Genomic DNA, 19,840 nt, shown 5'->3' with positions numbered 1-19,840 from the left:
CCTTCGACGTTGGTGAAGCTTTTCGGCATAAAAATTAGACAGGCACAGAGTCGATCTTTCGTGATGATTTTCTGGTGATTGCCCCGATGGACTTGGGTTCTTGATGAGAGAGAGAGAGGAGGGATCCCCTCCTTAAATAGAGCAGAGGGGGCCTCTTTCCGACTCCGGTTGGGAGTCGGTGAGAGGAGGAAGAAGACTCCCTTAGGGAGTCTTCTCCTCTGTTTTCTCTTCTTTTTTTTTGTTTTTTGTGTATTGGGCTGGGTTGAAGGCCCAATGGGTCGGGCCATGATAAGTATCATGATTGTGATCATGATGATAGAGATGATACTTTCTTCGATCACGATTCTTGGACCTCATTCTCAACGGCCTAGGGAGATACTCTCGGACTTCCATGAGCACCAGAGCCCTTAAAGCATTCAGGGGGTATAGTTAGTGAACCTCCCCTATGGAGATTGATACCTCATTGATGGGCGATGCTACCGAGGCAGGCTTTTGGATCTTTGTGCCCACGATGGTGTTTGTGACCTTCGATGTTGAGGGGTTCTCGATTGCGGGTGACTCCTAGCTGGATTTTTCGAGACTATCAGTTGTTTGGGGTCTTTGCTTCCCTCAGCCAGTGCTTTGGCCGAAGTCCCATACTTCTCGAAAGTTTTGTCAGTCCGAGTATATTTCTCCATTTGATCCAACATTTCTGCAAAATCCCACGATTCTTCTTCTCCAGAGAATAGAGGAGATACTTCTGTATTCCCTCCTTAAAAGCAATCATTATGACCAACTAATCTAGGTCGCACATCTCCAGAATGGTTGCATTGAAGCGGGCCGTATAGTCATGGACGGACTCTCCTTCCCTCTACTTGATACTGACCAAGGATTTAGATCGTCGATGCTGTCTTTTATTAGTTGTGAAGTGGGAGACAAACATTCGGCTCATTTGGTCGAATGAGTAGATAAAGCCGGCTTTCAAACCAGAGACCAATCTCGGACTACCTTTTTATGATGGAAGAGAAAGCATGGCACAGGATTTCGTCACTTGCTCTATGAAGGAGCATAAGGGCCCTAAAGCTCTCCAGATGATTAACTGGGTTAGTCGACCCATTGTAGGCCTCTAACTGAGGTGCCTTAAAGCCTGTAGGCAATGGTTCCCGCATTATTTCCTCAATAAAGAGTGGATGAGTGCAGAAACTGGCTTGATCATTCTACTCAGCGTTTGGTACTACAGAGCTTCAATTCTACAGTTAATCTCTTAAAACTTTCGGTCCACATCAGCATCGTGAACCATGCAAATTTCAGTATGGTGAATTGATGAGCGGCCTGGAGTGGAATCTTTTTTAGAGTGAAGAGTGGGAGAGCGCCTCCTTTGCTCAGGACTTCGGGGTTGATTTAACTGTGCCTACCTCCCCTAGTCTAGACTTCACCGTGGAGATGGATGGGGTTGTTGAGGTGCCTCTTCAACCAAATTCTACTGTTGCATGACATTCACAGTAGCCGTCAACGCCTGTACTTGTGCAACCAATATGTTAAATTAGTCAATATTCACCCCAGCGGCAGGTGGTGGAGGCTGAGTAGATGCTTCTGAATGCTGGATGGGAATATGATTCTCGTCTAGATTCTCAATCGGATGGGAAGCCGCGACGGCGAAGCCTCTGACGGCAGAGCATCCTGAGGATGCTTTTCACAGTGGCATTATTTTTGATGGTGCACTCCTTCCCAAAGAAATGGGCAAAATCATCATTTCTTTAGTGCCAATCTGTTGCCGCTGATAATCGGCTCTTGATTGAGATAACTAGAGTTAAGGAACAGGCATGTTTTTCTAGAAAGGTAACCTACAAAGTAAGTTCTGATTGGAGTTGGCTTCGGCGGGGATCCTTCGATGCTCAAGTCAGATCTTAGAAAACATATGGGAATGAGCATGCAAGAGAGAGTGTGTGCATACCTTAAGAGTCTCTTTGAGGTCTTTATTTATAGATAGAGCCGTGCGTTGTTAATGGGGTGTTATTTCTAGCCTATCACAATCGGATTAGATGTGGCATGCCGAGATTTGGGGTAGAGATTCTCAAAGTGTGATGATTATTACTGCCTTATCTACCTTGGGACCAGCTATTGTGCAATGGTCGTTTGAATTTGAAATGAAAGTGCGAAATTGGATCTAGCTAGCTTTGATTAAGGGGACTTCAGATTAGACATCAGTATAGCTGGTGGAGATCTGGATCGATCTGATGGAGGTGAGCACCGAAGGAGGAAGACAATCAGAGCTGAATGTGCCACAGAAGTGAGGATCAGTCAAGTATGAAGTATGCCTGCTATCGAAGCCAAGATCTGCTTAATCATGGGTAAGCATATTGCAGAAGTAAGGATCGGCCGGATCTAGTGTAACCCAATTGGGACTTCTTCATGTCTTCAGTGTAAGGATGATATTGCCCCCAACGACCATGTATGACCTAGTCAAATGGTAGGATATGGGATATAGTTTAGATCTGAAAACCCAAGAAGTCTAGGTTTAGATTTAGCAATCGTTCTGATGCCATGTCTAATTATTAGATAGGTTAGATCCAATGGATCAATCTTGTTGTCACTTGCCACAATCTTATATTTATGTAATTCAGCATCAAATAAGGGATGTCGGTTATCCACCGTAAATATACCTTGGGATTTGGACTAATCCATTGGATCTGGTCCATCTAGTATTTTCTTCGACACCATCTTCAGCTATCCCGAAGGTGTTGTATGGACCATGTTTAAGTGGATTAGGGCAGATCTCGGAGCATATGCACGGTGGATAATTGGAATTAGGAATTGATGAAATAGAGATGAGTAAGGTGGCGCGTTATCCACATTGGATTTGGAGTGGTCTATTGGATCTGGTTCACCTAATAATTAGCACCAGCTGAGTGCCAGTGGTCGGTGATACTTATTTTCCAACGTGTAAAAGAAACAAAAATAGCCTCGCAGAGAGGACACAAGCATAGCGGCAGGGAAGACAGTATCTTCTACGCGTAGACATAAATAAACGTATAAGATCACTTCATCTACCGTCCTTTCTTTCCATCCAAAGAAATCCTATCAGCCCATATTACCGTCACATGTAAACGTCATTTTCCGTGCATCTAACGCTGTAAATGAACGGATTGGATTCGTCGGAGATAAAACAAGCACGGCGAATCTGACTGTCCGCATATAGACTTGTACACGATCATCCGTAAGACAGCGTTGTCCCAGCGACGCCCCACCATGCTCCTCTTCTCTCTGCCCCTCCCCCGCCTACTTTCTCTCACTTAATCGGTGCCCAGCTTGCTTTGCCCTCCTTCCTCCCGCAATGCTCGGGGGGCTAAACCCTAGCCCTCTCGTTTTGCTTCCAGGTAAAGCCCCTTGCTTCGATTCTTCTGTAGGTACTGCCTTCAGATCTCCAGCTCCCCTTTGTGCTGGTTTGATCTCTTGCCGTGTCGACGAAGACCTAGATTCTTTGCTCCCTTTTGCTTCCTTTGGTCCTGTGAATCTGACAATGAGGATTTTGCTGATTTGCAACGAAATCGCTTGTTGATGGGGTTATGTTAATGAATTTTTGTCTGAATTTTTCATAGGGTTTGTTTGTCAACTTTTTATGATATTAGGATTTCATGGTCCAAAAAGATGATAGCTTTGTGCTGTTTATGGATTAAAGTGGTAGATCTGGACATGTTGCTTTTTGTTATTTCTCCTTTCTTTTGGGGATGGTGGGGGGTAGAAAGGTATTTGGAAGCAGAAAGATCCTTTTCTATCCAGGTAGATTTCAGACAAAAAGATTGAAAACTAAAGTTTTGAAGTTCTGATCAAGGTTTAGGGTTGGATAGGTTGTTTTCTTGCACTGCTGAGGATGGCTTAACATGAGTTGACTTGTTTTGGTTTGTCCTCCCACATATGTGATTATTTGTGATGAATTAGATCTTGATTGGCGTTTTTGTTGCACATGTAGTGCCTTGGCTCATATTTGCTTATTGACAAGTGCAATGTGCGATGGTATTGCAAAAAGAAACATCAGTTGCTTTTGTTACACTTGATTCATTCACTTAAGTGTTGTGGAAAATACCTGCATATCATGCATTATGTAGAATATCTTTAGTTATACAGGTCAGCACCTTAGCATCTAGGAGAGAGAAAGATGAGATTTTATGGAGTAAACTTCTTAGTTCTCTTATAACTTAGAGAACCCGAGAAGTACTAGCAGGTGTGGGTGGTTTCTTACAAAGAAAGTTGGAGCCCTCTGGATTGTGAAGCCAGCTTAGGGACATAACATAGCGATTTTTCAAAAACATTATGAAGATACTGAAAGAACCTGCAGGTATAGGCAGGCATCTCGTTTTCATTAATTCAGAAACATTTAACCTTAGGAGCAAGGTTTGAGACATTGGACTTGGTTGCTACTGATTCTGGTAAAGCTTATAGTATAGTACCAAAAGATAATGTGGCGGGAATTTTAAAAAAAAAATATTGAATGAATATATAACTATGCTTCATGAAACAAAACTTTTCATGGTAAGAAGAGAAGTCGATTTCTTGATCTAGACTAGCCGAAGTTAGAATTTTTGATTGTCATATGACACACAAAGTTGTCTCCCCTGATCTAATTGATGAATCTTATAGAGGACAATAGACTGATATCTGGTGCAAATAACAATCCCTTATTGGTGGTTGATAAAATTAAAAAAAAATTGTTCGTCTTGTTGAATAAGGAAACCACTATGTTGTTTATGATGAGTCACAGCTCATAGACATGAACTCAACTATTCATGGTTGTATTAAATTTTTGATAACATTGCAAGTGCTTGATGCTTTCCTTTCCATGGCCACCGTGTACCCAACTTTATAAGGTGGTAGATTTAAGGTGCATTTGGTATTGCTTAAAAAGGTATTTTTATGTCTTTAAAGTAGAAAAGGTACTTTATGGAGAAAAGGGTATTTTGTAATATCATTTGGGAACTGTCCCTTCAAGAAGTAGAAGCCAGGTAAGCACTTTTAGGAGAAGCTAGAAAGATGAAGTTCTAACTTCTTCTTTGTGATCTTCTTTGTGAGAGCTCCTTGCCTTTCAAATATGGTAAGCTCATACATAAAAAAGTAGTTATACAATACGTGATAACTGAACACCAGATACATGAAAATGTACTTTTTAATTAAGAATTTAAATGTGTGATTTTTGAGAATGACTTTTAACAAGAAGAAGCAACACTAAGCAAGTCTTAAGTTTGTCAAAAATGTATGTTTTTTGCCTTCCCAAGTCTAAAATGTCTTGTGCTGTTCCTTCTTATAGAGGAAGGGTATCATATATTATAATATGTTGGTATGATATTAAGAGGGTGTGACAACTAGTTTGCATCAACATAATTCATATTGTATCCTTGCTTTTAATATATGGAGTTGTCTACAAGCTCTTGGTAGGAGAATATGACTTGGGCAACCTTATACAAGACCATACGTTCTCCCATTGTTTGAATTATATCAGCTCAAGTTTCAGTGCTATGTTTTAAGAAGGGTTTTGTGAAACCATCAAGACAATGGGCTTTCCTTTTAGGTGATTTGGATCTTTGAGAAGCAGTTTTATTGATCTAGAAATAGGTTTTTTAGGTTTTGGTATATTCTTCTTCTACTAGGATATCGAAAGCGGACATGTAGCTTAGATTATGAGCTTCCACTACATGCCCTAATTTATATCTACAATACCACCTAATGTGTGGATCCATATTTAACATGTTACTTGAGCATTAACTATAGGTTGATGATGATGAGTCTCTGAAATTGTTGCTCTTGAAGTGAGACAGAGATTTTTGCAGCATCATCATAAAGGATAATTTAAGTGAACAAAAATAAATATCAAAATCTCTTCTTTATATTCAGGAGACTAGAATTTAGTGCTGCCACATATGAGAGATGGACAGCTTTTTAAACTACTAATGATGCATAAATTCATTTGAGATAGAGAGGGATAGAGTCCTTGCTAGTTGAATATGTGCTCTAAAGAGCAAATTTGCTATTATCTCTTGAAAACTCCCTTTACTCGTTCTCTCTCCCTCTATCTCGTGGATATTTGATTCTTTGGCTAATGATTAAGTTGAGAGAGTATCATCCTAGAACTTATCAACATCTTTGCTTTTAGTGCCCTTTTAGACTCTATATAGGATTAACTATTGAATGGATTGTCTCCCTAACCAATCCTGCACAAGAATTGCTTTGACAAAAAGTTCACCAAATAATGAGGTTTGGAACTCCTTTTTTTTTATGTTATTTATTGGAGGTGTTATATTTGGCAATGTTTTAAAGATTGTAGGTGGGAACCAAGCAGCGGAGGGGCAAATAGTGCCTAGGCACTACATGGTTATTTTTGCTACAAAAGTAGCAACAATAATAGCAATCCTTGATTGTGGTAGTTACAACTATGATGGCTATTAGTAGATGGTGATCATTGTAGTAGTGGAAGTTGTGGAGATAATGGCCATAGGAGCAGTTTAGTGGTGATCGAAGCCCAAAGAAAAAGAAAAAGGGGAGTGGAGAACAAAGGAAAGAAATAAATAGTGTTCTAAAAGTTTGCCATGACATGCGGGTGGTGAAGGGGCTGCTTAGCGCATATACGTGCGAGCTGCACATGCGGACACATATGCAGTTAGTTTTTTTCAACCATATAAAAGTAAATAAAATATATTAAGTACAATAAAAGCAATAATAATATCAGTAATGTTTTTTACAGAAAAATAATCAAGGGTGGATTTGGAGGGGTAGCAGAGTCCATGGGCCCCCCAAATATTTGAAAGATTGTTAAGCTCCTATTAGTTTTGTTGGTCTTTTGATCATCCAGAGACTCCTCATGTGGCCCCCCAAAGGTTCTGATATTATCTCCTATGTAACTGCCCCCTCTCATTCATTGATTAACTAGGATATTGTGGCTCTATTAATTCTCTTATGATTTTTTGCTACTAGTGTTTATTGTTAAAATTTAGGTCAGAATTGTGATTCCTTATTTGGAAAGTCTAGATAATCCCATTATGGAAAGATACTCTTTTTAGGATGGATCTAATCCTTCTATCTATAGACTGGTAAGATTTGGACTTTTGTTGCTAATCCATATTGTGGGTCGCTACCATCATTGCGGAGCATTCTGAAGAGGTGGTGTGGACACATGGGGACAGCTCCGCTGCCGTTATGTGATATTTTAGTTTTTGACTCTTTTGGTTATATTCAATTTCACATGACTTGTATGAGTGCTCCATCTTATCAAAAAAAAAAGAAAGGTTAGCTTAGAATTGGAATTTCTTATTTGGAAAGTCTTAATAATTCCATTGTAGAAATATGCTGATTTCAAATTTAGAGTAGAACCAATTTTTTAAGCTAAAGACTGGACAAAAAAATCTGTGCCCTATCAAGTATAGTCTCGAAAGAAAAAAAATCTATTTGTTGTCAAAGATTCCATCGCCACCCATGCGCATGTGCCAGAGAGAGGTATCTTTCTCTTATTTTGTTCTTTTTCCTTTTTGTTTGCTACTACATTCATTCTTATAATTTTCTCAAAATGAATCATTGATAGTCTGCATTTGTGGTTTATAACGCAGTTTCTTGTGAACTTCAAACCATATTAAAAAAGCTACTCACTCTTACTTAAGATCTCATTTTATTGAACTCTCTCTCATGGATTCAGGTCCCAGTGGGACGTCTAATGGGACGTCGGGATGGGATACTATCCCATATGTCGGGATAGGGCGTCCCGCTAACATCTTAGCATCTCAATCGGGACATCTTGAGATATTTTCTATTCTAAGTGTCGGGATGGGGCAGCACGGCGGCGTGTCCCGTTTCATGGGAAAACTGGGACATCCCTGTCCCACAGGATCTAAAACCTTGCTTTCTCTTACTCTATTAACAGATGGTCTTTGACCCTCTCTCTATCTGTTCACATTTTACCTCTTCAATAAAATGTCTGGTTTCTCACCAAAACAAAGAATAAAACATCTCACCAAAATAAAGAATAAAACATCTGATATTATGGACTATTTCACTGGGAAAAGAAAAATTCATCCAGCTCGTCTTTAGAATATACTCAGAATTTTTGTTACTTGTTTCATTTTTCACATATTCAGTAGGAATGAGAACCATGGATATGCTTTTAGTTTTCTGAATCACATTCATATTCGAAAACAAACCTTGACTTACACACGATCCCATAAGTATAATATTGACATCTGAAATAAACTGGCTAGATAAATAATAGGTTAGACCATAGTATTTTCTTTGAGTTTATTTAGGTTTTTGAACATTATAAATTAAATCAAATATGATTCTCACTACATTACTATAACCTATGAATAAAAATTGAAAAGTAAACCCAATTTAAATTAGCTTTAATATTTGATGTAAATTTGGTCATTGCTTATAGTTAGGCCATTATAAATTTATCAATACAATTTTCTTGACCCCCGAAAGGGAAATTCCTGACTGTCCCTATAAGAACAACAACAATAATAATAACTAATAGTTGGTACTCAATACTAATTGCAATTGTTATAATTTAACTGAAACCAAAATCCAAACATGCTCCATCTGCATAGGCCCACATAGGAGTGGAGCATATATTTGGCCCCATAATGCTAAGCGGCCATGCAACCACACAATGCTAATGGAGCCACAAATATGACCACATAGTGCTAGGTGAATTGCCTCTTCAGTCCATTTGTGGTATGACTGTGTATAGTAACTGCACATAGTCAATGCAGTGCAGTCAAGGGATATGAATATGATGCCTTATACATAGTATTTTAAAGAATGGCAAATGAAGATGCTGCTTGCCAACTGATTCACTGCCATGACCTTTCCCTCTCATTTTTGCTCTTCTTTGGCCATATTCTGGAGGACACATGAATATGGCTGTGTGCATATGTTGTGGGGTGGTCACAGTGGTGGCTGTCAATCTAAGTCATAAATAGGTTCTTTTAGGTTGTGCTTGGATGCTGAATAGTCAACCACCCTTTGGAATTTGGATAACTTTAGCCATTGGTTTTCACCCTTAACCAACTAACTGATGAATAAAGTTATTTGCTATTTGGTTGGTACTCACTAATCACCGTTAATACCCTCTTGCAAAAGGTGAAGGGATGGTAATAAAGAATGGTAAAAAAATGCCATCCAAGGTAAAAGGGGATGAAGGGGGTGGTTAAAGTTATTTCACTCTCCCTCCTGAAATAACTTTAACTTGGTTATCTACCTTTTTGGCCTATTGACCAGACACACCTTTTTATATGATGTTTGGCTGGTTAGCTGGATAACCTTATGTTATCCACCCTTTAACTGGTATCCAACTACGGCCTTAGGTTATTTGGTATTGACATATTAAGAGTTTGACCTGCTAACTAATGTTGTGGCTTATGTGCCTGCCTATGGGTTAGGTTGCATATGGAGGCTGCCTAACACTAGGCAAGGTGTCGGCTTATGTGACTGCCTATGGGTTAGGTTGCATATGGGGGAGCAACTTTGCCTTAGGTGGCAACTTAGGTGTCTTCTAGAGCAGCGATTTTGATTGGCAGTCACTTAGTGCTAAAGTTGCAAATGAATTGAGTCATGCATAAATAAGTTCTGCACCTTTTCAGATATGAAAGTTCTCATTGTAAACATTAGAACAAGAAAAAGACGAACAGGATGGGAGAGAGAAGAGGAAGTGGGAGATAAAAAGGAAAGGCAGTTAATAGCAGAGAGACAATAATTGAGGAGAGACATCTATCAAGCTAATTAATTCAAGGTAAACAATAAGTCAAGCAGAACTTCTTACTAGTTATGGACGCCAATTTGTGGATGTTTAGATATCCATGAAAATATGGTTCCTAATTTCAGGACCCTCAGCTCGCTGACAATGAATTTATGAATCTTAAACTGTTTGACTCAAAATAGTTCATCTAGGGGAGAAATAGGAGAAGAGAGAGTGGAAGAGAAGGAAAAATTGGGAGAGAAGATGGGCAGATAGTTAGTAAATATATCTATAACAAGCTAGCTCATTCAAAGTAACCCATAAATCATGCAGAATATGTTGCTTCTTATAGACTTCTTTTTAACCATTTTCTAATTATAAAAAAAAACTTCCAACATGAAAAATAATGAGTTTAGGACTCAAACATGTTTTGGCTCAAAACTCCATTACCTTTATTATATTCGCTTTCTTGACATAAAATAATGAACTCTCAAAAACAATAGTACATATTTCCATGGAACCCTAAATAGAAGCCATGAACTTTGTTGCAAGACAAAATTAAAGCTCCTTAAGCCCTATCATAAACCAACCTAGGCCATTTTAGTTTTGGTGATTTAATTCGTAAGCAGCTGTCTCCACTGGTAGCTGCATATGCTTTGGGTTGCTCTTTTTTGTCAATAGATTTTGAGCCTTGCCTCTCATCTTACCAGAGAAAAGGGCTTAGAGTAGAACTTGTGGAAAATGGTCCTACTGAAGATGACTCAAAAGCAGTAGAAAATTTAACCCATAAATTAGCACAGGAATACCAAGTAAATATAAAATAAACAACTTTTTCTGGGAAAGGATTTGCGTGGCCTATTCAAATCTGAAACAATCCAAAATAAATAGGACTTGCCCTTTTTTTGGCCATATCAGTGTGTGTGTGCGTGCATTTTTTTTTGCCCGCTTGGGGGGGGGGGGTGTTTGTTGGGGGGGTTGCACCGAGGAGTTTGTGATTTCTTTGCTGTAGACATCCTCTCCCCTTGCCGTTCCTTTTCTCCTATTGCATGGGGCAGTGCTACATCTTCTCCCTTTATTCTTTAATTTGTCATCATCATCATTATCAACATGTCTTATAAGTTTGACTTTAAATAGGTTATATGTATATCTTACGGCATGAGGTCCACCTTGTCCAACATTGGTTTTGATAAATATCTAAGGCATCAGAAGTTTGGCAGAAGAAATGTATTACATATAGGGGGTGCTTGGTTTGCAATCGGAATTGGAATTGGAGTGACTTGGAATCGGAATCGAAATGGCCAAATCCCCCGAAGCACTTGGTTTGTGACTAGAATCGGAATTGGAATGAAAATTTGAATCCATAGAGAAGAGTAGGGATTGAGTTCTATGTAGATTGGGCCATTCCCATTTCACTCCGGAATCGGAATGGAACTCCTCCCAACCAAACGGTTGGAATGGGAGTCACCCATTCCCATTCGATTTCAAACCCTTACCCCCCCCCATCCAAGCACCCCATAATGTTTTGACCCACTCCTGCAGTAAGTTTGGAACTGGAGTCTACCTATATTTTGTAGGATCCATGTCAATTACACTTGTCCCAATGAATCTATGTGAGTTGTGGCAGAGTTTGGGCTGTCAGTTAATTTGTATGATACTGCACCAAGGTTGTCTGACTTGTAACCTTTGAACCAGTGTTTGATTAATTAATGCCCTCTCCCATGCAGCATGCAGGTGAAAAGGTATGAGATATGCAGGTTTTTTTATGATGTTATATTGAAGAAGGATGTTGCCAATGAAACCTTGTTATGAGAATATTATGATGGTGTTTTTGTATTTTTGAGAGAATGTTGGTTGACACGATTTAACCTTGTGCAGAAGATTTGTGAAGCTCTAGGATATTGTGGTGCAAATTATCCTGATGCTTTATATTTTTTAAGAGAATTTTTGAGCTTAATTATCTTCCAGAACATAATCGATGGGAATGTTTTGGCAATACTAGTGAAGGAAATAGTTGCCTCATTTATTGTAATAGTAAAAATTGATGAATTCTGATGAGACATGTATAGTTTGGTTCAAAATTTTCCGACTTGTTGCCATATCAAAATGTGGTGCGTAAATGCTTAGTTTCCATGCTCATATCAGCTGAAAACTCAGTCAACCCTGTGTCTTTTTGTCTCTTTCACTCTCCTTCATTTTTGTGTCTGAATCCTAAGAAATATCTGATTTGCTTGCTTATATCTCTGACCTTGATATTGTCTGCTAATTCTTTTCATCTTTGGCAGGTAAAAGGTCATACTCTTGAGGCATGTCTAAGATGAAGCTGATGGCACTTTGCCATCTTGTCAATGATTTGATGGATTTGATGTTAGTTGGCCTATCATGTGCTGCATTGTATTAAAGCTTCCATTTGTTTACGTTATCAGCTTCCAGGCTTTTGTTTGAGGATAGACGATAGCATACTATTTGTTCCAATTTCTTGGTCCTGTTCAAGGTTCTGTATGGTAATTACTGAAGTGGGAAACTCTTTCTCTATCTCTAAAATCTGTCAAAGAGGTAGTTTGGGATCCCAAGTATTTTGCTTCAGTTGCAATCATTTTATTGGCTGCTTGATCTTTATATTCTGTCTTTTTCTCAATTTATCAGGAAACTGTTAGTATGGGGGCATTTTGCTGTTGTCCATGTTCAGAGGAGTTTGAAGAATATGCCCATCCAAGCAATCCTATATACAGGCACTGCATATGCTTGAGATATTTCTTTCACCAGCTGTTCAGTGGGGTAATGTTATAAAATCACAGGTTTTGTTTGCAACCGAGGTTTTATCATACATTGACTTACCATAATGTCGATCAAAGCTTGGTGCCTATTATATTTTCTGTTTCTGATTGTGGTGCAACTAGAAATGATATCATATATAGCTGTCCTGCTCGCAGAATCTACAGTCTCTTGGCGAACAGGCCTCAAAGAAACCTTTATTTATGTGGGAATTCATGTCTGTGAACATGATTGTGTGCATGCCTGGTTGATGTTTCCGCTTCCTGTCCATGGTGCCTTCTCTGAGTCATTTTGATCCTTCATCAATTATTGTCTTCAGCATGGTATGAAAGTCAAATACATGGACAAATAAGCAAAACAGTATGGCCAAAGGGCTAATTGCAATTGACTGGTGGTGAAGGAATTAGGAACTTTTTGTATGCATGTACATGTTTCTTGACTCTCTCTCTTTCTCTCTCTTTCTCTCTTGCATGTGCGTGTTCAGGTATGCTTTACTCAATATTTTTCGATATCCTTGAAATTGTAGAGTAGTGGTTGGCGGTGGGCAAATTATGAATGTCTTGTGTTAAAGGATCATAACTGGTTACTTTGTCCAAAGTATGCAGTTTGAGATCTTGGAGTGCCATTACTATTATACTGTAATGGTTCATCCGGTTAAGCATCATCTGTAAATGTCAGTAAATGCTACTGCCACGCTTTATGAACCTGTTTTCTATGTCAGACAGATCATCAGTTCTCCGTAGATTTACATTCTGAAGGTCATCTTTGTAAAAACTACTCTGATTCTCTCTCTATTTTGTCATACATTTTGCGGTAACTTTTTCCTCACTCAACTTCATTGCCTTTGCAGTATAGCGCAACATTTCAGAGACTAGAGGGGCGGACAGTTGCTTCCCCTGTTCAAGCAGTAACTCCATTGACATCAACAGGAATTGGCACTACTTCAGCTGACAGTTCATTGTCTGAGACATACCACCTTGTCCCTCGACCTCCACCTTATGATACAGATTCAAGATTTTCTCGTTCACAACGTGATGGGTTGGTCTCAAGGAGGGAGAAGTCTATGAGCCACTTACAAGAACAGCCACAGACCCTAAGAAGAAATGGAAGTAGCTCTGCAGTGGAACATTTAGGTTCTATTAAAAAAAGGAACAGTGCAGAAACTGAAGAAGAATGCAAACTTAGCCTTTCTGAATCAGAGAAAAATCTATATGCAAAAGCTTATGGTACTGGTTATGTGGTAGCGACTTCAGAAGATGAAGATGTTTGCCCTACATGTCTTGATGGTAACCTTGTTTCTCTTATGTTTTATGTTCATATTGTTGTGCTCTCCCAACCCCCCCCCCCCCCCCACCCCACGTTTTAATAACTAGATGGATATTGCTTCAATTGGTTGTGGGAAATGTCCTAATGAGAAAGCCCTCTACACTATTGTGTTTGTGAATTGTTACCGAAGATTTATAGCTTTCGTCTGTCTTTTCTTTGCAGACTGTTTAATTTATTTACTTTCCTTTTCATTGCAGAATATACTCCTGAAAATCCAAAGATTGTGACAAAATGCTCTCATCATTTTCATCTGAGCTGTATATATGAATGGATGGAAAGAAGTGACAGTTGTCCAATTTGTGGCAAGGTATCTACTGTTTTTTTATTTTCTTTATATTGTGTTTATTCTTACTTAATATATTTATTCATTTTTATGATTAAATTGTATTTTTGTTCATTTGATTGGCAGTTTTGAGCTACGAAAACTGGATATGATATGTTTACTTGTTGTCTCATTTATTTTCTGGAATGCTCAGAAATTGCATGGAAACTGTTCAAAATTTGTTTAATTAATGATTGAGAATTTCTTTACCTCGATTAATTCCTGTATCATTTCCTTTATTTTCTACTTAAATTAGTTGGTATGTTCACATATTCAAGAAATGCTGCTGCGGCCTATTTGCTAAGTAATTGAATAGATAGAACACATTAAATTATCAGAAGAGGTTCAATATTTTTCCTTTTCTCTGTGTGCTTTATTAATTTGTCAGCACTTTGATGATGTCTCAGGAGATGGAATTCTGTGAGAGCCCATGATTTAAATTTATCTTCTCTACATTTTGGTTGAGAAATACCAGAGAATGTAGTGGAGGGAGTTTGTGTAAATAAAAGTTCTGCAGCCTCAGCAGTGAGCTACCAACCAAAGAGCAGGGTACTCAAATATATTGGCATGGACATTAGTAAAAATTCTGTAGCATATCGGTTAACGATAGTGTTTTCAGATGCTACTGTTGTACTTTGTGTTATGTATCCTATATTGAAAGTTTTGAGTTCTATAGCATTGTCTCTAATAATAAAAGCAGTGTTGCAAAACCTTGTGCCTTTGTTTCTGCTGATTATTTTTCTCCCTATTTTCTTATTAAATGGAAATCTCAGATTAAAGAAATCAGAAATCAGAGAAGTTTGATGGAGCAGAGGCTAAATAATGTTGAGCACTATTTGTAACTGACTGTTTCTTGGCATAATTCTGTTTCTTGTTTCATTCATACCGCTTGCAAGATCATGATTCATGCATGACAGTTTTGGAACATAGCTTCTACTTAGGAATTACTTCTCCAATATCTTAATGACCCTTTAGAGCTGGAAGTGGATGGTCAGCAGATGGTTTAATGGGAGCCAGTAATGCTCTCTGAAGCGGGGATCCTACATGAGAAGAAGTAAACCTCTAGAGGATGATGCTAGAAGAAACCCTAGCAACAAATATGCCTTCAAGGATATCTTTGACATTTGTGAAATTTAATCAAATAGCCCTCAGGTGACTCTAATTTTGAATCAAGAACATTGCTCTGGGAGCTGAACTGTTGTCCTGATTCAATGCTTGCTTAGATGTGGTGGTGGGTCCTGTTGTGTGGAGGTCACTAAGCATTGCATTCATGCCACAAACAAATGGATGTCAGCTTTTGAAGCAAGTCCTTTACAAGAATGGCATAGATGAGAATTTGTGAAGCTGTTCTTGTTGTGGTTGATGCTTTCTTTTGCTTCAGATCTAAGCATCGATGCTTGTTTACCTATCTTATACGTTTAGACTGTCTCTTGTTGAAATGTAAATAGAGCAATGCTCTTGCATCAATGTTGTGATTTACTTGGCATCAGTGATCACATTGTATGGTTATGGTTACAGTAGGTGCTGTGTTGATCCAGATCCAAGCATCATTGTCATGCCTCCAACCATAAGATCATAATTCCATGGTATGACAACCACCATATACTAGCCCTATGATGTAACGTGTTCTATCAGTCAATGAATTTAATATAGTATGTGTTGTTGTAAGATTCAAAATTTGGAGTAGGATAGGTCGAATCGAATGAGGTTGGGTTGGAGCAATCTTTGCGATTCGGTGAGAATTGTTCCAATATGCAAAATTAGTCAAAAAATTGATGGAGATTTTTCGGTTCTTGACTCTTCGATGTTTAAATTAATTCGAACTTTGAGAACAAAAGTGGAAAAGAGTGGGAGAGTAAGAGAGATCGAATGAAACTGAAGGAGAACTAGGTAGAAGTCAAGATTTTGGTCTAGTTTTCTACCGATAAAGTCTCACTTAATTTCAGAGAGCAGATTTTATCCATAGAGGATTTCTGATTCTTTATTTATAGAGGGGTTGAGGAGGTTATTTCAGAATTTGTTAGGCCATTAGAGGAATTTGTTAGGCGGTTAGAGGCCACCTATAAGTGAGCTGGCGTATAGCTGTGCGTATGAGTTGGACATGAGATCATACCTGATTGTATCTGTCAATCATATATGAGATCGTGGCCAACTGTGGCTTGGTTGTAGAAACCACCATGGATGTGTGGGAAAAATCATGCAGGGGTAAAATGTAATTTTAAAATTTTTTTAAAATTATGATTTTACAGCAGAAAATATTAATTAATCTAATTAATTAACATGAATTTATCCTACACTAGGATCTAAATATGATATATAGTATGCATGCATTTAAATTTGAAATTCGAATTTGAACAATAAACACTTTACTGTAATGTGTTTAGAATACAATACTTTTGTGTGGGTAGTAGATCGCCGCAATCTGATCATCGTCGGGAGAGTCTGATCGTCGCGATGCAGCCACACAGCGTGTCTGGCTCTGCGGATCGTCCACACGAAGCTCCCGGTCTGATCGACTCCTCACGAGTGCTAGCTCGTTGTAGAGCCTTTCGATGGTTGATGCTGATCGAACTCCTTCGATCGATGTCTGTCGATTCTTCGGACACTCCGGATCGTCAGCAGACGTGCTTGAGAGGATGTTAAAGATTTTTAAAAATTTGGTGGGCTCACGATACTCGTAGCTCACCTTCTCACTTCCTGAACTCTAGGCTAAAACCCTGAAGAACTCACTGAAACCCTGCGTACACTTTTTCTTTCTTTTCTTTCTTTTTCTCTCGGAAGGATATTGATCTTCACCTCATGCACAAGGATTCCTCACACCCAGATTTTCTCTCCAAAATTTTTTTTCACACGCCCCACTCTTCTCCTCTTTTTAAAACAATGTCAAATGTCTTATCCACGTGAGAGGATAAAGATGAGTAATTACATATTTGAATTTAAATCAAATTTTGAATTCAAATGGAAATCAATTTATTCCTATCCACTAAGGACGTGAGAAGAGGAGGGCGTGGCTTAATTTGTGCGTGAGTGATTTCATGAGAAATATTTTCTCGTGTAATAAATGGGCGTTAAAAGAGGATAAGGTCAAGGTGCTAAGATTGGTTGCTCATTCAAATTTAAACTTTGTTTTGAATTTGAATGGCCAACCAATCATCCTTATCCACTCATATGGCGCATTAAAGTAGGGCGTGAGGAGGGCTTTGCGTGAGGAAAAATCATGAGAACTACCTTCTCGTGAATTCAAATGGGCGCAGTGGAAGTGAGGTGGCACAGGGAGAATGGGTCAAGGTGGTTTCATTATTTAAACCAACCTAATTGAACCAAATAAGTTAGGTCCAATTAGACTAATTTAAATCCAACTTAATTAGGCTTAATTAGGCTCAATAAAATCTTAATTAAATCAGGAATTGATTAAGTCCAACCCCTGATCATATCAGGGACCAAACCATCTCGACGATTAGGTCAACTCTTAACCTAATCGGGTCAAACCCAACTGAATCAATTCAATTGGACTTGATCCAAAAATAATTACTCAATCAAATTGAATTAATTAGCGATCAAATCACTAATTAAACCTCTCATAAATATTGAGTCCAAATCTGATAGGTAATCGGGCATCAGAATTCATCGATATGTAACCCTGATCGAAGAGTCCTAAACCAGTGGGACTCTTGACCCCGGTACCCAAAATGTGTGGAATTCATGATCAGAGAATCCTGATTCTCGATCACAGAATCCAGATATGAAGAACTTTTCATCAGCTATCAGATCAGATAGGAACCTCTAATGTGTGACCCTGCAGGTTCGAACTTAAGCCGGTAGCACAGGAACCAATTCCTGTACTAATCAAGTAACCATCTAGCAATGGTACCCAATGTCCGGATAGGTCGAATAGTCGTAATCGCAACACTCAGAACCTACATGAATATGGTTACTGTATAATTCATCTTTTTGACCTCTGTGTTTAGGATGACTCAGGGTTAAACTGTCAACCCTGATCAGATCATCCGAATCGTGCTCAACTCAAACAGTCCTGTGACTCCTCATTAGGACTACTTTGGCCAAGGTTTTGCTAAATTGAAACACGACTGCACACAGCTCCTAAACTGGAGTGGTCAATCCCATCTTGACATACGCACCGACAAGTCAAGTACTTGACTACACCCAGCAGCCTTCCGTCACTGAATTAGAAATTCAGGTAGTCCAGTGCCTAAGTGTAGTGAGTTGCTTGAAGTCACCGTGGCGGTCTCAGGTCGGAAAGACATTTATACCCATATTCCATTGGAGCAAATCTTGACAGTAGAAATAGCTCCAGGTCGGTCACGTTCGGTGCAGATGTACCCTTACATCTCATTTGTATGCCATACCAGTGTCTACACACTCTTTGGTTAAGAGGACAACCATCCTATATGGCACACAACGACCTATGCTTGATAAACGTTGTCGTCCTTGGTAGCAACGTATCATTTGATCGTGAATAGATTTAAGGACTAAATGACAAATCCTCCTTTGTCGAGTCTAAATAGTCCTAAGGACTTCACCACAACATAGGAGTTCATTAGAAGATAAAATATTTTATGATGAAAAAATATCAAAATAATTTTTATTAATTCATAATTCATGTACATATACAAAAATGAGCACAATCGTCAACAGACTGACGATTGACTTTGGGACACTATTCCCAATAATCTCCCACTTGGCCTAAAACCAATCGTTGCCGTATCTAATATCCATCTTCGACTTGTAGTCGTCGAACTCCTTCACCGCAATGGCTTTAGTGAATGGGTCGGTCAGGTTCTCCTTTCCGTCGATCTTCTGAAGGTGACGTCACCTCGATCCACAATTTTTCGGATGAGATGGTAGCGGTGCAGAATATGCTTTGTCCGCTGGTGTGCCTTCGGTTTCTTCGCTTGAGCAATGGCTCCAGAGCTGTCACAGTAGAGCAGAACTGGACCAACAAGGGAGGGTGCTACTCCGAGCTCGGTGATGAACTTCCTCAGCCACACCGCTTCTTTGGCAGCATCTGATGCAGCGACATACTCCGCCTTGCAAACAGAATCAGCCACTGTGTGTTGCTTGGAACTCTTCCAGCAGATAGCCCCATCATAAAGGGTAAAAATAAATCTCGACACACTTTTGCTGTCATCATGATCAGATTAGAAACTAGAGTCTGTAAACCCTATAAGTCTCAAGTCTGATTCACCGTAAACAAGCCACTGGTCCTTAGTATTTCTTAAATACTTCAGGATGGTTTTAACAACCTTCCAGTGATTCTCCTTGGATCAGATTGGTATCTACTCACTACCCCTAGTGAGTATGCCACATCTGGTCGTGTACATGTCATGGCGTACATGATAGATCCCACTGCCGAAGCATATGGAATCCTACCCATACGCTCTCTCTCTTGAGGTGTTGTCGGACAATCTCTCTTCGAGAGAGAAATTCCATGGCCTATCGGTAGATAGCCTTTGTCATGGCCTGGCCCGGCCCATGTAAGAATCTTAGCCCACCAAAGCCCCCCCCCAAAAAAAAAGAAAAACAGGGGAGAAGACTCCCAAAGGGAGTCTTCTTCCTCCTCTCGTCGGCTCCCAATCGGAGTCGGAAAGAGCCCCCTCCGGCCCTATTTAAGGAGGAGAACCCTCCTCTTTCCCTCTCATCAAGAAATCCCGGGGCAAAACGGCAGAGATCGTCGGAAAATCCTCACGGAGATCCATTCCTGTGCC

General features: G+C 39.3%; 1 protein-coding gene across 3 annotated transcripts; it reads left to right on the top strand.

Moving 5' to 3' along the window:
• The first annotated feature begins 3,199 nt into the window (after positions 1–3,199).
• Positions 3,200–14,824, top strand: LOC105034481 (E3 ubiquitin-protein ligase At3g02290). 3 transcript variants are annotated; one of them, XM_010909667.4, is made up of 6 exons: positions 3,200–3,356; positions 12,118–12,247; positions 12,338–12,469; positions 13,317–13,752; positions 13,990–14,099; positions 14,522–14,824. In XM_010909667.4, the coding sequence occupies exons 3-6, from the start codon at positions 12,350–12,352 to the stop codon at positions 14,546–14,548; spliced, it is 693 nt and encodes a 230-aa protein (XP_010907969.1). In that variant the 5' UTR covers positions 3,200–3,356; positions 12,118–12,247; positions 12,338–12,349; the 3' UTR covers positions 14,549–14,824. The 3 variants fall into 3 exon arrangements, with proteins under 3 accessions (XP_010907969.1, XP_010907970.1, XP_010907968.1); XM_010909668.4 differs by having other exon boundaries at positions 3,201–3,356; positions 11,977–12,247; positions 12,338–12,489; XM_010909666.4 differs by having other exon boundaries at positions 3,202–3,356; positions 11,977–12,247.
• The last annotated feature ends 5,016 nt before the right edge of the window (positions 14,825–19,840 follow it).

The sequence above is a fragment of the Elaeis guineensis genome, unplaced genomic scaffold, assembly GCF_000442705.2.
Source record: "Elaeis guineensis isolate ETL-2024a unplaced genomic scaffold, EG11 Super_Scaffold_1000033, whole genome shotgun sequence".
NCBI classification, from domain to species: Eukaryota; Viridiplantae; Streptophyta; class Magnoliopsida; order Arecales; family Arecaceae; genus Elaeis; species Elaeis guineensis.
The sequence above is the reverse complement of the archived record's forward strand: the minus strand, read 5'-3'. Positions and strand labels throughout refer to the sequence as shown.